The sequence below is a fragment of the Capricornis sumatraensis genome, chromosome 11, assembly GCF_032405125.1.
Source record: "Capricornis sumatraensis isolate serow.1 chromosome 11, serow.2, whole genome shotgun sequence".
Taxonomy (NCBI): domain Eukaryota; kingdom Metazoa; phylum Chordata; class Mammalia; order Artiodactyla; family Bovidae; genus Capricornis; species Capricornis sumatraensis.
The window spans coordinates 55,797,295-55,819,555 of NC_091079.1; the positions used below are offsets into that span (position 1 = coordinate 55,797,295).

Consider the following 22,261-nt stretch of genomic DNA (forward strand, 5'->3'; position numbering starts at 1 on the left):
GGACCAAAACGACTGTCTGAAAACAAGTTGCAGGAGGGCAGAGGCCTTGCCTCTTGTGCATCCCCCTCCTCCACTCCTGGTCCCTGCAAATCGTCAGCATTATTTACCTTCATCGGTATTTCTGAAGTGAGTGCTAGAGAGGTGGTTTGAAGGTTTTGACATGTAAACTAAAAAGAATGGGCTTTTGAGCCTAACCCAGTCAACAAGTGATTGAATGTAAGCTGTGAATTTAAGTTGTGATTTTTTTTTCAAGTCTTCCAAAGCTAGAAAATGTGATGACAATATGAGAATTAGAGCTCAGAAAAAAATCATCACTGGACCACATGGAACCTAATTTACTAATGTGCATATTCCTTCTAAAGAGTGGTTCTCATGGGGACTCTTCCTCCCCAGGGGCATTTGGCCACATCTAAAGATATTTTCCTGGGTCAGAACTTGTGGGGTTATTTCTGGCATCTGGTGGGTAGAGGCCGGAGATACTGCTTAACATCCTACAATGCACAAGACAGCCCTCCCACAGTATAAAATTATCCAGCACAAAATGTCAGTGGTGCTGAGGGCAAGATGACTCTCTTCTCAGGGTCTCAAATGCAGCTGCACAACAGAGTCACCTGGGGAACGGTGGCTCTGGTACTGGACTCCCTCCGGGGTATAACTGCTCCAGGGTGTGCCCCGGCACCAGAAGAAACTTCCCCAGATGATTCCAATGTATAGCGTAGTTTGAGAACCGATTTCTAGAAAACGTGGCTTTTACAATCCTTAAGTTTCTTTCAGAAGGGCTTCCCAGGTGGCTCAGTGGTAAAGAATCTGCCTGCCAGTGCAGAAGACAGGTGGGCTTGATCCCTGGGTTAGCAAGATCCCCTAGAGGAGGAGATGGCAACCCACTCCAGGATTCTTGCCTAGTAAATCCCATGGGCAGAGGAGTCTGGCAGGTTACAGTCCATGCGATTGCAAAGATGTTTTTAAACAATGCCTAGCACAATACAGGTGCCTCATAGACCTTCATACACAGTGAGTGAGTTCTAAATTGTTACAGTGCATGCCTAAGAATAAAGAAAGTTTTTAGGAGTAAGCTCTTAATGAGATGTACCTTGAGTTTAGGTAAAGATTTGATTTTCTATAAAGACTCCTACGAGAAGCACCCTAGAAGGTAGACAAGAATTTGGCACATATGAAGTACAAGAGATGACAGAAGGTGATCATGGGGGCCTTGCTGGGCTGTGGTTTGGGGGCGGGGGTGGGGTGGGGTGGGGGGCGACCTACCACCTAGGCAGTGGCTGAGCCCTTGTGCCTGTGGATGTGCCTCCTGAAAGTGGTTACCAGTCTCTGGAGCAGAACCAAAGCCCCTGCCCTTGGGAAGATCTGTCTTTATTACACTTTTGGTGATTTGAAAGCAAACCAAAGGGATTAATGACAACCTGTTGTTAGCAGACTATTTGCAATTTTTCAGGCGATTTTCACTGTTCTATAAAGAGTTATTAAATCGGGGAAAGGGCCCGAGCTGGAGCTCATGGCACACTCCTTTGATCATCTAGGATTCAGCTGGGGGAGGGTCAGGGAATGTAGCATTTCGGAACCAGTGGGCAGCATTCATTGTCTCGCTCTTTTTTTTTTTTCATCATTTCTTTTAACACACTGGGCTTTTGTGGACTCAAGTAAAAGACAGAAAAATGATTGTAATTTTTGTTTTACTAGGTAAGAGGCGTGGATTCAAATTATCTTAATGTAAAAGGCACAGTCATGACAGCATATAAATGTTTAACGAACAGATATTTTTATTGCTCACCAGATTGGCAACTGTGCTAATGGAGTTGATACCTTACTGAGTCATTTATGAGAGTCTTAGGCAAGCAATACCTCAGTGTTAAGACTTGTGTATTGAACACGCAGTGGGAATCGAAGAACGAATGATTGGATATAAGCCGTCGTCACACTTTTGAGCTAAGAAATCTTGCCTCTCTCCTTTTTGTCTCCCAAATGAGTTAAGCCAAGAGAGGTCAATTAACAAGGAAGGTTAAGTGATTGACAGTCAGAACTATGTGATCTCTGGACAGTAAAGACCAGTGTACTTTCCAGACACATTGAGTTTTTAAGTCCTTTCCTCTCTGGCATTTCTGCACAGTGAACTCTGAAGTGTCAGGGATGTTGATATCTGAATCCCTGCCTCAAGCTAGATCCATCGTATGTTTTAACAGTGGGAAGGCAAGTTAATGAAGCATTTATTTTTGCTGAATAACTAATGGTGTCATCATCTAGGTGTTCCTTTGAAAAGCCCAGCTCTTTTATTAGCTTCTCGGTTGCAGGGCAACTGCAGGAGTAGACTCGTGCATGTGTGTTAAGTATTAACTGCTGATGCCTCTAAATGTTAAACCAATCCCTGTGGGCTCAGAATAATTAGAAAAAGGACAGTAGCTGTAACATTGATAGGAATTTGATGATCATGACATATTCTCTACAGCTAAAGAGAGAGTATTTTATATCAAGCACATAGAGACTTTGATGAACATCTTAAGTCTGAGACTCATTCCAGCCTTCAGTATGTTTGAGACTCTGTTGCACAATTTGTCAGGACATCTTTCTTGTCACTACAAACATACCCGGAGAGGAAAGGGAGAAAAGGGCTGTTGTTGCATTACATGAATTTCTGAATTTGTGTTGGATTCCTGGGTGGCGCAGTGGTACAGAACCCACCTGCCAGTGCAAGAGACACTAGAGACACCCGTTCGATCCCTGGGTCAGAAAGACTCCCTGGAGAAGGAAATGGCAACCCACTCCAGTAGTCTTGCCTGGAAAATTTCAAGGACAGAGGAGCCTGATGGGCTGCAGTCCGTGGAGTCTCAGAGATTCAGACACAATTGAACATGAGCAAGCACCTTGTGAACTGCAAATGAAGTATTGAAAGCCAGTGTGTTGCTAGCAAATACAGATTTGAGTTTGACTTCCTATTTGAAGATAATTTTGTAATGAAAATTCTCAAGTTACAGTTTCTGTGGCCAAAATGAAGTTTACAACATTGGTGGTCAGTACATGGATTAAACAGATACCTGTAAATCGAAAGGATTAAGATTATTTATTTAGGCATGTGTTCCTTTCCCAAATTAGCTTGGGAGCATGTCACCTTTTTTTAATCTTTGAACACACTAATGATTTATCCTATCTTTTTAAACCCAGTTCCCTACATTTTCAGCACCCTCAATAGTTTGTAGTGTCGAGTCATAGCTTTCCAGGAGCAGTGACTGAGTTTTCGGAGGAATGTGCCACCAGATGTCATTTTAGCCTTGTAAATAAACAGTACGTCCCTTTGTGATTCTGATAAAGACAAGTAACTCTCATAGCGACACAGGCAGAAATAGCAAAACACCAAGGAGGGTCATTGAGCTGTTTGGAGGGATACCACAAGCCTGTCAGTTAAATGTTCTTTGTTTAATAGAATCTCTATTGCATTTTTTCCAAATCATACATATTGCTCTTATTTGGAAATTCTGAAAACCCTTAAACATACATCAGAAAACTGTCCAATACATGTGCTGATGGCATTAAGCCTTTTCCCATCATAATATGATTTTTGGTCCCCTTCAGGAATGAAGGGGACCTGAACTTCCCTGGTAGCTCAGACGGTAAAGCGTCTGCCTATAATGCAGGAGACCTGGGTTTAGTCCCTGGGTTGGGAAAATCCTCTGGAGAAGGAAATGGCAACCCACTCCAGTACTCTTGCCTGGAAAATCCTGTGGACGGAGGATCCTGGAGAGCCACAGTCCATAAAGTCTAAAAGAGTCGGACACGACTGAGCGACTTCACTTAGAAGTGAAAGTTTTCTGTGTTATTTTTGGACATTTGGGTGAGAAAGAAATACTTCAAAATGATTTTTAAGATGACTTTTCTTGAATTAACCGCATGACAGTCAGGTAAATGCACAAAAATAGAGGATGTAGCCTTTTCCTACTGTGAGAAATTAGCTTTGCTCCTTCCTTAGTGTCCATTAACCTTGAAAAACTTGCAAATATGGAAAACATATTCTGAGTGTTTTACCTATACCTTTAAAATGTCATCAATCTCGAAATTTCTCAAGTCAGACTTTGCCGGATACCGCATTTCTTCACATTCTCTTTTGTTTAACTTTAGGTTAATTTGTCCTGACAGTGCAGCTGCAGGCTCTGCATTGCAGTCTGTCATTAAGAGCACCAAGAATGGTCTGGAGGGTTGGAACTGTTGGGAGTTAATTTGGCGTAAACCTAACACTCAAAAGATTTCTCAAGATATGACATGTCATGTCTATGTCCAGTCACACTTCTGTTTAAGAAGTTCTTGTTTATATTATAAATATGACCTTTACAGTTATCTTTCAAAGGTCCCAATGCTTTGAAGAGGAACCCTGAGGAGCTATGGAGATATTAAACTTGCGAAGCATGTTTTCATAGCAATGTCAGTGTCCATTTGAATATCCTTCCTCTTTCTTTTCTTTTTAGTCACATAGCAACCCTGTCAGCCAGTTGCAGGTTATGATTTTGGAGTCTTGTGATAAAATTCAACAAAGGTAATCAAAAGTCTCTTATCACACTTTTTAGCCAGAGTCCATTACTAAAAGTTTTCTCTTTTGCAGATAAACTAATCCCACAGGGTCCCTTCCAACTCTAAATTGTCTCACTGAACATACAAATTGGTATATACTGGTCACTGACTCAGCCCCCCACCCCTGCCCCGATCAAGAGTCAACCACGTTTTCCTGATGACAAACTAGATGTCCTCCCCTGTGTCTCAGACATTTGAATAAGAGGACAGATATTGGAGTGCAGGCTTCCCTGGTGGCTCAGTTGGTAAAGAATCTGTCTGCAGTGCAGGAGACCCAGGTTCAGTCCCTGAATGGGGAAGAGAAACAGCAACCCACTCCAGTGTTCTTGCCTGGGAAATCCCTTGGACAGAAGAGCCTGGCCAGCTACAGTCCATAGGATTGCAAAGAGACTCAGCGATTATACCACCACCACCAAATAGGACCTAAAGTCCCCATCAGCACAGTCAGACTTAGGCTAAGCCTCAAGCTAACCTTGCCAGCTACCATTGAGACCTGCTAACTCTGGTGACTGATGAAATGTACTTCCTTTAGAGATCACTTGACTAGCTGGTAAACTAGTCATAATAAACTAGTCATAAACTCCTGATAATTCGTCCTTCAGCGGTGTTCAGGAGGCTCTCTGAGTTGCCCCTCTCAGATTCACTGTCGGCAGCCCGTGTGTGAATTTACACTCAAACCTTTTGGGTGTGAGCAGATTTGCTCTTTATGTTCTTCTAACGAGTCTGAGACAAAGTTGAAGATCACGAACCTGAGCTTGAACTGACTGGTGTCATGGCAACTAGCACTTCACCTCTTGCTGGTCCCCCTCTCACGTGTGCTACGATATTTGTGCACATTAGTAATTCATTACAAAGTGCCAGGTTTCTTTGTGCTGTCAAACCGTGTCAGGGACAGAATATGATGTGCTATCTCAGATGTCACCCACCAGACTGTCGAGGGCAAGAGTAATTAGAAAGGAAAACTTGTCGGGTTACTCTGGAAAGTTCCCGAGAACACGATGCTTTCTCGCCACCCATTTACAGCCTTTTTTTTTATTCCTAACATAAGGCCCAGGCTTCGTGTTGATCAAAGCGTATGTGGTAATGCGCCCCAGACACAAGGCAGGGGTTTGGTTGTGGAAAGAACGCCTGGGCAGTAATTGCTCGCCTCCATTCAGGCAGCAAAGGAAATGATTAACAGCCTCAGTGCTCAGTCACGTGGATCAGGCTCCAGCCTGAGCCGTGCAAACTTAGGTTTAAAAAGAAACCTGAGCAGCCCTGGTATGAAAGCTTTTCCCCCAGGCTTGCCTCCTCCCGGCACCCAGAAGGAGCTGAGTGGTGGCCGCCAGCTTTGGAAAGCAATCAGTCGGGGTCCCAAGGCCACCCGGCCCTTGAATGGCTCACTTCCCCTCCCAGTTTCCTCAGCGCCTGGTGTGTTGTCCCTGGTTTGCTAGGAATTGTAGTAACTAGTGTTAGACCTGTAAGTAGTGAGCCTTTCTAGATGAACATAGGCCTTTGCCTTGGAAGGTAGGAAGCATAATGACACACTGGGTTTTGTTTCTACAGAAGGCCAAATTTGTCCCTGGATGGGGAAAAGAAGTCACATATTTTACAAGAATCTTTGACTTGTCACACCCCTTTAAAAAAAAATCAACCCCTCCCTCTAAAGAAAGCTTCATACTAAAACAAACAAACCTGTGTCACACTTTACTAGCTACTTAAAATGAAGCCCGTTTCCCTAAAAAATATGTTTACAACACACAGTTGGAAAAGACTTTAGTCACATAGCTATATTTGGATCCTTTTGTTTCTGTTGTTCTTTATTTCCTTTAAGCACAAACTGAGGAGCTTAAATGTCCCTCCAAACTAGTTTGTGGGGTGGGAGGGGAAGCAGGTTCAAATCAGACTTTTTAGAATATGCAGCTGCAGCACACTGTCTTTGTGAAGGATAAACCAGGACTGTTTTCTATTTGTTGTACTGACATAACACAGTTTGGTGCTGGTGAGTATGCCAAGTTGCTTCAGTCATGTCCGACTATTTGCAGCCCCATTGACTGAAACCCGTCAGGCTCCTCTGTCCATGGGATTCTCCAGGCAAGAATAGTGGAGTGACTTGCCATGCCCTTCTCCAGGGGATCTTTCCAACCCAGGGATTGAACCCACATCTCCTCTGTCTCTTGCACTGGCAGGCGGCTTCTTTACCACTGGTACTACCTGAGTATAAAAGTCTGCTTAGAGACAGGAATGAGACCTGCTCACATGTTCCCCATCATTGCTTGGCCAGATTGTAATCAGGTCCTGCATGTAGTAGGTGTTCAAGAAATACCGGTTGAAGGAAAAAGTTAATTCCAGCAGGGCTAGAGGGGACATGAATCCATTTTAGAACCTTGCAAGAAATTAAAAACCATGAGGAACTTAAAACAGTTACCTGCCTTCATATGTGCTGGGATATGGATTAGTCCTTTAACACCTGCAGCCACCAACATGGAGCACAAACATGGAGGAGTCACTAGAGCCAGCCCACTAGGCATCTGGGTTTCTGGGGAGGGCTGGCCACCTGGTAGAGTTAGCATGGATGCAGGCTAGGGATGACCACGGTCAGCAACTTGGAATTGTCATGACCACGGTCAGCAACTTGGAATTGTCATAACCACGTAGCAAATTCCTGCTAGTATTCTGTACCGTATGAAATCGCTTAGGATTTACTCTCAAGTCCTTCTATTTTCTTAACTTAAAAATTGGACCTTCATGCTAAATCTATCCTTCTCTTCCAAGACGAGGGAAACTTTTAATACTCAGAAGTGATCTCTAGATAATGTCAAGACTAAATTTTATACTTTTGAGCTAATCTAGAAACAATTGATTATAATCAGATATTTAGAAGAAGACTCATAGGCATGAGTACTGAAGGATATGTTTTTAGTTTAGATTGATGTAGATAAGTTTCCCTGTGATGTTACTTTATTGTAATTCTGTGATACAGTGCTCATATACAAGTTATAAAGCCTAGAGTTTGCAGGTGCTGTAAACTGAAACAATCAAAAAAAAAACCCAAATTACCATAGAACATATATGTCACAATGAATGATACTGGTTATATGGACAAAGTCAAGGTGAATGGAATAACATTAACACTCTTAACTACATGTGTTAGAGAATTTTTAAGGGGCTCCGGTGACATAATTAACATAAAGCACTTTGAAAAGTGTGAGAGGCTATGTAAATATGTGATTGATATTACACTTTGAGTTATATAAGAAGACTTTGGGGGCAGATTGTCAGAGAAGAGTTGAGTTCATGTGTAAAACTGTACAGATGAGAATAAGCATGACCCAGGCTTCCCTAGTAGCTCAGTTGATAAAGAATCTGCCTGCAATGCAGGAGACCCCACTTCGATTCCTGGGTTGGGAAGATCCCCTGGAGAAGGAAAAGGCTACCCACTCCGGTATTGTGGCCTGGAGAATTCCATGGACTGTATAGTCCATGGGGTTGCAAAGAGTTGGACATGACTGAGCGACTTTCAGGGAACAACAGTGCAGAGCCACAATGGATGTAAGTGGGGACTGAGGGGTTATATGATGATCAGGAGTCAGACTGGGGAAGACCTTGGGCTGCTTCACAAAATTTCATCTGACAACTGAATGCATCACGGATTGGTACATGGAAAAAACTTCAAAATTAATGGACTGACTGTTTGATCTTGTCCACACAAAAGTTATCAGAGCAAATCAAATACGCGTGCAAAAATTCAGTAATGTCTTAACCGGGGAATCTTCTGAGGAGGGAATGCAGCACTTCTTTAAGTCCACTGGGTAGTGTTGGGCTTTTTTTCTTAACTTCATAAATCATGGGAAGCTGTGTTGGCAGTGGGATATAACTCAGCAGTAGATGGATTGCTCTTTGCTGCTTTCTTTTAGGAAGCGGGTTATAAAACTGTTGGAAGCCTAGTGGAGTAGTTAATAGATTATCTTAAGCAATTTGAAGTAATTTAAAAAAAGAAAAATTACAGCTTTGCGTCTTGAAGGCATGAAAGCTAGAGGGAAAGAGAAGTTTAGTGAAATGAGAAATGGATGCCACCTCTGGGTCCACTGCCCTGGAGCTTCTGCCACATGCTCTGTCCCCCTACGGGTGGTCACCTGCCTCCACGGGAAAGACTCCCCAGGAAACCCCACAGCAGAGCTTGGTCAGTCAGATGCCATGAGCTGTTGTCATGTAAAGTTAGCATTAGGACACAGTTTTCATTAAAACTATTCTGTACTTTTACCCTCTTTCTTTACACCTAAAATGCTTTACCTCCTGTGAGTAGACTCTGACAATACAGCTTGGATGTTTGAAGATGCTGCTGGAATATCTCAGCCTTCATGGGTCTGTTGCTGAGTAGACGTAGTCATGAGGCAAACATTACAGGAGCCTCCTATTTGTGGGCAGCAGGAGGTCCCTCCCAGACCATGAGATGCTGCACTCAACTGTCACAAGCATGAAAAGATCTCTGACCCAGGAGTAGTTTAGATTAGCAGATAACTCACTTGAAAGGTGATAAAGAGCCTTCTCCTAATGGCTTTCTTTTCATCTCTGGACATGGTCCCCGAAAGCGTTTGTATTACAGTCTTGTGGGTCACGGCTTGTAATAGGCCTGCCATGCCGATGACACGGTGCTAAGTGAACCAGGACGCTTCAGGGACCTTCTGTTTTTGATGAATGTGAAATGTTTTAAAACAAATTGGGGAATGTAGCATTATACCGATAAAACTTTGCTTCATGATCTTGAGTTGGTGGGGTTTTGGTTTGGTTTCATTGTTTTTTTGTTTTTTAGGTGAAATCCATAGGTCAGTTCTGAAGCTTACATCTTCCTTTTCTTTCAGACTACTAAGGCTTTTCTTCCTACCATGCTGGAGATTAATCATGGTCATATTGTGACAGTTGCGAGTTCCTTGGGATTGTTCAGCACTGCTGGAGTTGAGGTTTGTCATTATACAGCATTTCCTTCTTTCAGTCAGTTCATCTCGTCACAAATAGACTACAGTTCTAGAAGCGTGCATGCTGCCCTCATATTCCTGCAAGCCTCTGGAAGCTACCTGTGTGCTGTTTGTAGAGTGCACCCCAGCACCCATCAGCTCTATATATTCTGCCATAAACTTACACTAGTTTGACACACCAGCAGCAGCAGCAGAAGTAGGTGGGCCAGGCCTCAGTATGGCTCCATTCTCATTAGCGGTTTCACTTGACGACAGTGGAAAGACACAGGGTCAAGATGAAACTGGAGGGCACTGGCAGTGCCCCAGAGAAGAGATAAATGAGGCTAGAGGTTGACACTCTGTTTTGGTCAACTTGTCAAAAGTGAGCTATCTTGTGTTAGCTCATCAGATGAGATGGTTAAGGGTGGGTATGAGGTGTCTGCATGTTAAGTCTGTGGAACTGGGCTTAATCAGATGCTGTTCTTCACCAACTTCAAGTTACAAAGCATGCATGTGTTTGTTGTTCCATGCTGTTTGTCCCACGGTTGCCTGTAGCAGAAAATAGGAAACATCAGCCCATGCAAATATGCAAAAGGATGTGCAAGAGACAGCTTCTACATTGTACATTTCCATTCCTGAATTTAAAGTTGGGTAATGGAGAAGAACTTCCTTTCTATACCGTGAGTCCTTAGGTTGAATTCTAGTTGAAGTTTACAAGGTGGAATTATCATTTCCATTTTCACTTGGCCCTTAGAAAGAAGATTGGATCATAACAGCTCATAACTCCAGCTCTAGTCTCCTTTGTTCTCCTAGCATTAATTTAAACAAACTGGTTTTTCAGTCTCCTTTACTGAACAAGAGGCCATTTGTAAATTTTCCAGACACTTCAAAGTGAGCCTCTCTCCATTTTTAGCCCCAGCTTGTTAGCTTTCATAGACTCCTTTGTGGTAACTTCCCCCAAAGTAATCTGATACTTCGTTGATGTGGCAAAAAGTGTTCATCTGTTTCTGCTGTTGCTTTGAAAATATTATTTCTGCACCAAACCACATCAGATACCCGTCTTTTAGAATGCTCTCCTTTTTTTTTGCTTAGTCACCTGTAACCTTTTGTATCAGACATGTAACCTGAGTAACGGGGCAACCTGGGGCTTGGTCCGGAATGTGCACTATACTGAGTACCTCTGCCCTCTCTGCTTTGCCCCCAGGACTACTGCGCCAGTAAATTTGGAGTCGTGGGTTTTCATGAATCCCTAAGCCATGAGTTAAAGGCCGCAGAGAAGGATGGAATTAAAACAACGTTGGTCTGCCCTTACCTGGTGGACACTGGCATGTTCAGGGGCTGCCGAATCAGGTCAGTAAAGGACCTGCCTGAATGCTGACGATTAGCAGTTCTAACAGATCATCTTTCCATCTTGGGAGACTATGTGAAATCAGTCAAATCTCCAACCATAAACAGCCTGGCACTTCAACAGCTGACATTTTAGCTCATGTGTTGTTTTCATTGGTCAAGGTTTGTCAAGTTGATGCGTGTGTGATTGACAAGCAAGGGCTGGTATTAATTTGCAGAAGGCAAGGAGCATCAGTAGGAAATGACCTCTCTGTTCGGAGCAAATACCTAGGATTTTACTTAGAAGCTACTTTGGAAGTGATTTTCTTTCTTTAACATCAGTGTAGTTAGTGCACAGTCCCTCAGTCATGCCCAGCTCTTTGCGACCCTGTGGACTGTAGCCTGCCAGGCTCCTCTGTCCATGGGATCCTCCAGGCAAGAACACTGGAGCAGGTTACTGTGCCCTCCAGGGGATCTTCCCAACCCAGGGATCGAACCCGCATCTCTTGCATCTCCTGCATTGGCAGGCGGGTTCTTTACCACTGCACCACCTGGGAAGCCCTTAACATCCATGTTTGCACATAAATATGACTTTGGTTTGGATACAGAACAGAGTCACTGCCACTGAGGAGGGTGGCCTTTCTTCCAAAAAGACCCTTCCCACATTTGGGAACTTCCTTTTTGCAGAGAGTGTCTGTAGCTAGAGTTACTCTGACAGAATGAGAAGAAACATTGAGATTTTCTACAAATGAAATAAAACACCCCCACACTTTGAAAGGAGGCACGTGGGAATGGCCATGTCAAGTCACATCTGACTCGAGCTACACAGAATAAACAAGGCCATGACTCATGAAGAGGACACTTGCAGAGACATGCCCACTGCGAGATCTTGGCTTAGATGAATTTGAAAGACAAAGCGAGATAAGTGAGCCAGTTCCCGGTGGCTCAGGGCCAATCTTGACACATCCTGAACCTGGGCTGGCTATGAAGTGAGTGGAGGTGGCTTGAGTCATTTCAATCTCAGGCTGAGTCCAGGTCCAGACTGGGAGTGGACTGGATCCCACCTCTTTTTCTGTGTGTGTGTGTGTGCGCATTGGTTTGGCTTTTGCCTCTTATAAACTTAAGAACCAGTTGCAGAGGGTCTGAGGAGCTCTGTCTCCTCTTTAGCATCATAGCGGGTGTCCAAAGCTCTTGGGGGTGGGCAATGAAAAGTGAGGGGGTAAATTCTGTTAAGTTACTTCTCCGGGTATCTGGATGAATTTGGCTGAAGGTAGGCTGTCTCATGTGCACTTCATTTCAGAGACACCACCCCCCCCACTCCTCTCCCCACCCCCCCAAAAAAAGCCCCGGGCTTTTCCTCTCCAGGCATCCAGGGAGGCACACAGCTGAATTTTCTTTCACTCAGGAAGGTTTATGTCGGTGTTTACACACCATCATTTGAACTACGCTTAATGCTAAGTTTGGCATCCTGTTTGGGTTTACTGTTACGTCAGACACCCTCTCTTTTTTCAGTTGAAAGAAAAAAATAATAATAATTTGAAATACATTCCAAGGCATTTTGAAAACACAACTTTCTCACTTTATAGAAAAGCAGACCAATTCTGCTTTTCTTAAAACAAACAAACTTGTTTTCCAGACAATGCAAATAAAATATGTTCACAGTAGGAAAATTTGGAAAATAGAGTGAAAACCAAACGAAGTGAACAGACAGATTGCAAATCCTGTTGCTCAGATAACATCACCCTTCGTGTTTTGATGTGTATTTCTAGCCTTCGATATTTTGTGTGAATTCTTAATTTAATCTTGAATGTGTAACTCCCAGGAAAGAAATCGAGCCTTTCCTGCCCCCTCTGAAGCCCGATTACTGCGTGAAGCAGGCCATGAAGGCCATCCTCACCGACCAGCCCATGATCTGCACCCCCCGGCTCATGTACATCGTGACCTTCATGAAGAGGTGAGTGTGAGGGGCCTACCCCCTTGGCGGGCCTTCCCACACCCACCCTGTAACTTAACGAACACACCACATCTCACGTTTGCTACCTGTGACTCTTCCTTTTCCAGCATCCTCCCTTTTGAAGCAGTTGTGTGCATGTATCGGTTCCTAGGAGCAGACAAGTGTATGTACCCCTTTATCGCTCAAAGGAAACAAGCCACAAACAACAACGAAGCAAAAAACGGAATCTGAGGGTCTTATTTGTACAAACTATCATTTCTACCAGAAGACGATCAGGAGGATATCTTAGTGCGACCCACATCAGCTTGACTGATACTCTCTGGATTCTACATCTGTGTTTTTTTTTTTTTGTTTTTCAAATCAGCTTTTTACAAAAATAAATAAAGTGTAAATTAACTGACTAGAGTACTTGGAAAACGTGATCAGGAAAAGTGAGCTTAAGTCGTTGCCAACGGGGTCCTTTGCAGGCAGAACCCTAAGACCAGTCCAATCTTTTAGACAACCGCTGTATGATGTCGCCAGGCCACCATTATTATTATTATTTTTGGAATGAACAGGAAGTCTCAAGATGATAATGACTGTGTGTTTCACATGTTTGTTTTCCTTCATTCCCATAGAGTTATTAATTCTTGTAATTAATCTCTAGCAAGTTGACACCCTTGCAACTTCAAGGACTGACAGTGCTGTATTTTCTCATGTTTTCTAAATTTCAGCTCTGTAAAGCCCGTGTGGCTCTTTCATGGTGTGTGTATATACAGCCCTTTTAAAAAGGCATTTTGAAATCTCCACCAATTGGAAGTAGAGGATGTCTGATTGTTACAGTAAAGTCATGTGATCAGGTCTCTTTGTTAAAGTCACAACGACCGAATTGTTGGTCGAATTTTAAAATGTATCTCTGAGGTCTTTCCTTAAGGATCTATTCCTCTGGAGACCTATTTATCCAAAAAAAAAAAAAAAAAAAATCATAGATTTTCTACCTGTGAATTTTGCTGCATACAGAAAGTGCCCTTTCCTCAGAAAGTTGCTGTGTTTCATTTCTTCGGTTGGACTTTGATCTAGAATACATAGCAGCTCTGCAAAGAAACAGTTTCTAAAAGTGTGAACTTGTGCACCTAAAAACGTCCCCATTTCTGTGCCAACTATGATTAGCAGGGGGGGATAAATCTTACACTATGGAATACATACGGAAGGGTGTAAAGATTCTTTTGAAAGTTTTATTCACATTGTAGAACAGCAAATGACATTTTTACAGTATTTTTTTGTAAAGCAAACTATTTTGTGCCTTGAATTTGGTAAATGTGTATTAGTGAAACATTGTAAAAGTGAACTTCTACCTCTGTATCTAAATGTATACCATCCACTTGTAAATTACTATAAACTATTATGTGATTGCTCTCTTTTTTAGAATGTCTTGTTTAAATAGTGGCCAATGTTTTAGGCTATTCAAATAAGCCATCTTTTACTAATTAATTGGGAGATTTTATAAAGGAGTGATTAAATTTAAAGACAACTTACATACAAATGACTGTGTGATCATTAGTTATCAGCAGTGTTGTTGGGACAGACACCGTGTCCTTTTTTCTTTGCCATATCACTCATTAATGAAAAACGTTTGAACAGGCTTGTGTTCAGGGACACTGGTAGGTTAGGGAGCCCTACACTCACATTTCTTATGTTACCATCTTCTCAGATTAGATACTTTATGAAGGGCTTGTTGATACTAAAGGTGGGGAGATAGAAAGAACCCCACTGCCTGTGTGTTGTCCGGCTGCACCACAGATGAGTTCTGCCATTATCCACATATAGGAAAGTACTGCCTCACCGCTAGTGTTCCAGCACTGGTCTTAAGCAATAGCTTTATTCCGTGTTTAAATTTCTTTTTATAAATGATAACTAAACTTGAAGCCACTGAGGCACTGGCTATCTCTTATTTTCCATTTTGGATTTTAAGTACAGTTGACCCTCAAACATCATGGGGGTTAGAGGATCAGCCCTCCGTGTAGTCAAAAATCCATGTATAATTTATAATCAGCCCCCTGTATCCATGGTTCCTCTGTTCCCCCAATCCCCGTCTACTGATTCCACCAACCACGGATTGCGTAGTACTATAGAATTTACTACTGAAAAAATATTTGTGTATAAGTAGATTGGCACAGTTCAAACATACATTATTCAAGAGTCAACTGTGCTTTGAAGTAAGCCTCATATAACAACATGAGGTGGAGCCATATTTTCAGTGGTTCTCCAGGTGTGCCTGTCAGTTAACTCCCAGCACCCTCCAACCATCCTACAAGATATCTGTTCCAATACTCTAAAACCCACTTATCAACCTTAAGACTAAAGCAAGTCTGCCCTACATTTAATTTTATTCTCATATGTTGTCATTTAAACCCTTTTCTGTTCCTGTTTGTTGTTGCCCTGACACGGCTGTCCGTCTCTAAATTCAATAAACAAAATTCACTTAACTTTTTGGTATAAGTCTTCAATTCCCATGTCCCAGCCTTAGCTGAATTACCTCTGTGCCTCTTCCTTGAATATCATCCAAATTCTCTTTCCCATCTTTAGCTGTGAAGTTGGGAAGGGGACTGAGTCAGTGCAAGCTCAGGGCTGCAGGATTCCTACCTGTTGCGCTGCTTGACTCCCATCTCCTGTTCTTAAGCTATTAGGTACATTAATGATGCTCTTCTCCCCAAAAGTGAACTGTCTTCCAGTCAACCCTGCCCACTTCTGTTGATCATTTAAGTAAATGCCAAGGCTGCTTTTCTGGCTGATTATTCATTGACACCCCCAATTCCACTTTGAGATTAATGCTGACTTGGAATATGTTACCTTTTTCTGTTGTCTGGCCCTTTCAGGCACTGTTTAGGGCAACTGGGCTCAAGGCTGACCCCCTAGGGAGGCCACTTCTGTCCCCTAGCTAGAACTGGTTCTCTCTAACCTCTCAAGCAGTTTAATGATAATCATATTGAGTGGAACCCAGGAATCAAAAGTTTCAAAGGCAGCAAAGATAAATTCCAACTATTGTATCCCCCCTTGATCTACCAGGTCTGTTGTTCTGTCACAAAAGATTAGATGAGCTTGACAGGATTGAATTACATAAAGCCAGGCTGGTGGGTGGGTTTTTGTTGTTATTGTTGTTTTTTAAGTATCCTGTTTCCTTGAAAGGCTAACAGCTTTCAAATTTTTCCCCAAGTTGAAGAAAAAAAGTCAAATGTGTTTTTCAAAGTGTTCTTTTCCAGCTGGCAGAAAGAATTTGAAATTGGTGTTGACCTGAATCTTGGAAATTTGCTTTTGCCTCCAACAAAATATAAAATCAGTGGGGGCTGGTCGAGGGGGGGGGGGGGTAGTTCTTTCCATGCCAAATTTATTGCCTGTGTCTGATTAAAAAGAGTAGAGAAAGCAAGGCTGTAATGGGCCAGAAGTGGCTGGGACGGGGTGGGGAGCATCAAGCCAGCATTTGTCCACACTCAGTTTAACAGATAAACCAGGCATCTACTAGGCCCAGGGACTCAAGTAGCATACAATTTGCACACAAGTTCAAATACATGTACCTTTCTGGGCATACCACAGATTAACCTCAGGTGTGATAAGGTCTTAGTGAGGTGGGGAGGCACCTGAGAAAAGCCCTGCAGGTTGGTGATGCAATTGATGAGGGTGAGAGCGTGGACACTGCAAGGGATAAATGATCAGGAAAGGCCCAGAGGTTGAAAAACAAATATAATATTCATCATGCTTGAAACAGAACAGATGGAGTGCCACGCAACCCCATGACAAAAGGCCCATTTTGAAAAGAAGCCTTCATTCTGGGAGGAGGAAGGGGTGCTTCATTTGATGGAGAAGAGGGAAGCCCAGGGAGGTTTTTTTGCAGGGAAGTGACAGGAGCAGAGTTGGGGAGTTAAGAGCATCAATCAAGTTGTAAAGATTTTGAGCTGCTGGGAGCCAGGAGAGCGGTCAGGAGGGAAGCTGTGATGCTGAGCGGTGACGGGCCTGCGAGCCAGCCTGGCAGTGAGACTGGAAAATAACACAGTGAGAGTTTAGGAGGTAGGAGAACTCTGCAAGGCCGAACAGCTGATTGCCCACAAGATCTGGCTTAGGCTCAAGTGACTGGAGCCTCTCCAGTCAAAAGCCAGGTTGTTTTTAGTTTTGTTTTTACTTTTTAATTTACTTTTTTTAAAAAAAATCTTTGGGCCATACTGTGTGGCAATGTGGGATCTATTAATAATTCCTTGACCAGAGATCAAATCCATGCCCTGTGCATTGGGAGTACGGAGTCTTAACCACTGGATCTCCAGGGAAGTCCCTGTTTTTATTTTTAACTTACAAATTTTTTTAAATTGAAGTCTAGTTGATTTACAGTGTTGCATTAGTTGCAGGTGTATAGCAGTGATTCAGTTATGCACACCTATATATCTTCTTTTTCATATGCTTTTCCTTAACTGGCTGTGTGGCACAGTGGATAGCACATTGGACTTGTAGCTGGCCTAGATATAGTTATTCCTATGATTTTCCATTATACACTGCTGTGCTCAGTCATGTCCCACTCCTTGAGACACCATGGACTGTAGCCCATAAGGCTCCTCTGTTTCCAGACAAGAATGCTGGAGTGGGTGACCATTTCCTACTCCAGGAGATCTCCCCAACCCAGGGACCAAACCCGCATCTTTAGCATCTCTGCATTGGCAGGTGGATTCATTACCACTGTTCCACCTGGGAAGCTCAGAAGACATTGAATATCAGACCTAGAGATTATCACACTAAGTGAAGTAAGTCAGAGAGAGCCAGGCCTTTTCTAAGTGGGAACAGCAGAACCAGCAGGGAATCTCAGAAAAACTGCATTCGAGCTGACAATCCATCCCCAACAGAAAGGGGGACATTAGAGCTGGCTCCCAGGAGAGAAATGGGTGCTGGGACTCTGGACGGAAACTGGGAGTGGGGAAGCACAGAATGAGAAGGTCCAGGGCTCAAAACCCGGGGAACGTGAGAGAGCAACTGAGGGGAGAGTCATAAGGGGTGACGTCTGAGCAAAGTTCCGACGGGAACTTCCTCCTCCCAAGGAGAAACCAGACTAGAAACAATTATCTCCTCTGCCTGGGCCTAATCTCCAGTCTGAGTCACACTTAAGAAACCTCTGTCTGGCCCAAGAAAAAGAGTCTGTGTGGCCAGCCCTAGGGCAGAGGCCCAGAAGGTGAAGGGCAGTGTTAACAGATAGCACATGGCGGCTATCTACCCGAGTACTTGGGCTCCTAGTAACTGAGTCATTGCTGAAATGACCAGAGGAGAATTTCTACATGAAGGCTGGAGACTGAGGTCTGACCATTTTGTTGGCTTGGTCTCAGAAGCATGACTTGCTTAAATGTGCGAGGCCATGTTTCATGAGAACCCGGGGGAAAACCAAAGTGCTTTCCAAGTATCACCAAATGGATACTTGTTAGTTCAAGTGAACTCCTTGTGACTTGCCAAAAAAGATGGGACAGAACCAGCTTCTATCAGTCTGCTCAATGAGACAGTCTCCTCTCTGGTTCCCTCAAGTACTGAACTCTTACACAAGATTACTCCAGGCAGGTCCCCAAGGTCAAGATGAACATCCGGGGACTCCCCAGTTCTCCCAGGAGTCAAGGCCAGAGCTGTCTGTGACCACAGTCCTAGGTACTCTCTCGTGACTCTTCCTGGGCCTTGCAGTTTCTACCATACAACAGTGCTTAACACATTTCCCTGTCTCTTTGGACAAGTATTGAGGATATGCAGTCATGAATTCTACTCACTGGGTCTCTAGTTCTCATTTAACTTTCTGCATTTCTGTAGAGCATTCCCAAGATGTCTTCCAAGAGCTTCCAACAAGCTTTTCAGCTGTCAAATGTTGAAATCTTTCTAACCACTCACTGAAAGCAAGAGAACTGATTAGCAAGAAAAACAAAGCATCTTCAGCTCAGATTCTCCGTTTGAGGTTTTCCTGTCAAGGTGATTTAAACCATACTGCAGGGAGAGATGTGTGTTCACAACAGCCATGAAAAATGCCCCCTTGCCTTGCCCACACGTCCTGGGTGGTCCACCTGGATTCCTCGACAGCCTCCCCTCCCCAACAGAGGAGGAGCCTGGCTCCTCCTCTCCAGCCCTCTGCCTGTACCCACACTGTCACCCCAGCTAGCCTGGTTCTGTAAAGGGCGTGCGTGATTCAGGAGGCCAATGGGCAGGTTGGAATCCTGGCAGCAACACAGGCATGCAGCATCCTGAAACCATAGATTCCCCACTGAAGCTCAGCGTTGTGTGGATCAAAATGTGTCCCCCCACCCCCCAAAAAATAATGTCCTGAACTCCTAACCCCCTGCTGCTGCTGCTGCTGCTAAGTCGCTTCAGTCGTGTCCAACTCTGTGCGATCCCATAGACAGCAGCCCACCAGGTTTCCCTGTCCCTGGGATTCTCTAGGCAGGAATACTGGAGCGGGTTGCCATTTCCTTCTCCAATGCATGCATGCTAAGTCGCTTCAGTCATGTCCGACTCTGTGCGACCCCATGGACAGCAGCCCACCAGGCTTCTGTGTCCACGGAATTCTCTAGGCAAGAATACGGGAGTGGGTGGTCATTTCCTTCTCCCCCAACCCCCTAGTTCCTGTAAATGTGACCATATTTGGAAATAGGGGCTTTGCAAATGTAATCATGATGAGTTCGTATTACAAGAAGGGACACCCTCAGTCCAATCACGTGGAGTTCTTCTGAGAAAGATGGAAACCTACGGGGAGAAGATTGTGTGATGACAAAGGCAAAGGTGGGAGGGACGTGGCTACAAGCCAGGGAATGCCGAGGACGGCCAGCAAGGACAGCAAGGAAGAAAAGGGCAGCAGGTTTCCCCCCAGAGCCCAGCAAAAAGGAATCAAGCCTGTCAACACCCTGACTTCAGATTGCTAGCCTCTGAAACTCTGAGAGAATACATTTAACAAAAACCATCTATAACTTCTTTTATCTTATGATTTAACATAGAATATAAACCTCTTTGTCAAAAATGCATAAAAGGGGGACTTCCCTGGTGGCTAAGACTCCACACTCCCAATCCAACAGGTCTGAGGGCGATTCCTGGTCAGGGAACTTGATCCCACATGCCAAAACCAAGAGTTCACATGCCACAACTAAGACCTGGAGCAGCCAAATAAATAAATATATTTTTAAAGAGACATAAAAAGAACTTCCCTGATGGTGCAATGGTTAAGATTCCGTGCTTCCCCTGCAAAGGGCATGGGTTCGACCCCTGGTTGGGGAACTAAGATCCCACATGCTGTACATTTATTTATAAATGATGTGCTTTATTTGGTGCACAAAAAATTGCCTTGTATATGCATTTAAATTTCACTTCATTGTATCTTTTTTCTTTTTTCTAATATTTATTTGTATTTATTTATTTGGCTGTGTCAGGTCTTAGTTGCAGCATGCAGGATCTTTGTTACATCTTGTGGGATCTTTGCTGGATGCCCCCAGGTTTAACTGCCCTGTGGCAAGTGGGATCTTAGTTCCCAGACCAGGGATCAGACATTCGATCCCCTCCATTTCAGATTGGATTACCACTGGACTACCAGGGAAGTCCCTGTGTGTTTTTTCATTTGGTACACAAAGAAATGTACTCATCATAGATTTACTCTTTTTCACATGTGAACTATTATTAAACTTTACTCTCATTCCTAATATTTGTGTAGAACGGACTTTTGGACTCTGGGGGAGGGGGAGAGGGTGGGATGATTTGGGAGAATGGCATTGAAACATGTATACTATCATGTAAGAAACGAAGTGCCAGTCTATGTTCAATACAGGATACAGGATGGCTGGGGCTGGTGCATGGGGATGATCCAGAGAGATGATATGGGGTGGGAAGTGGGAGGGGGATTCAGGATTGGGAGCTTGTATACACCCACGGTGGATTCATGTCAATGTATGGCAAAACCAATACAGTATTGAAAAGTAAAATAAAGTAAAAAGAAAAAAAAAATAAATAAAAATTAAAAAAAATAAAAACTTCTGCACTTAGAAGTAAAAAAATAAATAAATAAATAAAATTTTTAAAAAAGCATCCAGTCTGTGGCACTCTGCTAGGGCAGCCCAAGGAAAGGAGCATATCAGAGTCTGCTGACATACAGCCTGTGCTCAAAACCAGGTCTGCCCCTCACTGGCCATTTATCCTCGGCCTTTTCCTTAGCTTCTGGAAGTCTCAGTCTCCTCAAGTATAAACTGGGAATAACAGTGGTACCGATCTCAAGAATATTGTGAGGAATATTCAAGGGGACGCATGTAAAGCACTCATGTGCCTGCTACCAATTAGAAATGCTGAAAAAAAGGCATTAGGTTGAATTATATCAAAATGCTGTGACCATTATTTTTGACTTACAAAAAAGGCAATTTCATAGGGTTCAGCCTAGCAGTAATGATAGCCATGGTGGTAAGAACAGAGACCTTGTTTGTAACTGTTTGGTTTTTCCAATAGCAATTCTCAGCTCTCTGACCCCAACTGGGGGTCCTACAGTTCAGTTTCAATTCTGACACCGCTCAAGGTGAGCACAGACCCACAGGTTAAAGGCTAAGTCCCACGAGACTGCCCCTACTTCAGATGCCAGCTGCAAATGGGAGCCCTAGGTTACTCACACATCTGTCCAGCTGACTCCAAAGTCACGGGTTCCCACAACACCCCCTTGGGTTTGCTACTTCGTTGGAACAACTCGTAACGCAGGTAAACACTGTACTTAAGATAACAGTTTATTATAAAGGATACAAATCAACAGCCAGATGAAAAGTTTGCACAGATCAAGGATGCGGAGGGGACACACCTCTCCAGGCACACCGCCCTCCCAGCATTCAAGGCGTACGCTCACCTGAAGGCTCTCCAAATCTCATAGCTCCAGAATTTTCACCCTTGGCTATTCTCCTGAAACTCCCACAAGACTGTTAATTGGCTAACCTGCTCAGACGCTCAGTCCTGTCCAACTCTTTGCGACCCCATGGATTGTAGCCCACCAGGCTCCTCTGTCCATGGGATTTCCCAGGCAAGAACACTGGAGTGGGTTGCCGTTTCCTTCTCCAGAGGATCTTCCCAATCCAGGGATTGAACCCATGTCTTCTGCGTTGGCAGTCAGGTTCTTTACCACTAGTGCCACCTGGGAAATTATACAAAATAAAAAGTTAAAAAAAAAAAAAAAAGAATTTTTATTCCTTGTCAGTCCAATGGTTAGGACACGGTATTTCTACTACAGAGGGGTTTGATCTCTGGTTAAGGAACTAAGATTCCCCCAAGCCACATGGTATGGCAAAAAGAAAAAAAACTTTTATGGTGGTTTTATTAAGTAGGCAAGATTGACTAAATCATTGGCCGCTGATGAACTCAATTTCCATCACCTCTTCCTACCCAAGAGGTTGCTGGTGGGAGGGGATGAATGGCAGGTGAAACTTCCAACCCTCTAGGCAAGGCCAACCCCCTCCTTGAAACCATCTAACTGCCAACTTCA

At 43.6% G+C, this 22,261-nt stretch overlaps 1 protein-coding gene across 1 annotated transcript in view; it reads left to right on the plus strand.

Moving 5' to 3' along the window:
• The window catches only part of RDH10 (retinol dehydrogenase 10), a 29,545-nt gene extending 14,381 nt beyond the window's left edge, over positions 1-15,164 (plus strand). The window contains exons 3-6 of the mRNA XM_068983655.1: positions 9,411-9,509; positions 10,708-10,853; positions 12,652-12,783; positions 12,891-15,164. Of these exons, the coding sequence (XP_068839756.1) occupies positions 9,411-9,509; positions 10,708-10,853; positions 12,652-12,783; positions 12,891-13,014 (501 nt within the window). The 3' untranslated portion in view covers positions 13,015-15,164. The remainder of the gene's footprint in view (positions 1-9,410; positions 9,510-10,707; positions 10,854-12,651; positions 12,784-12,890) is intronic.
• The last annotated feature ends 7,097 nt before the right edge of the window (positions 15,165-22,261 follow it).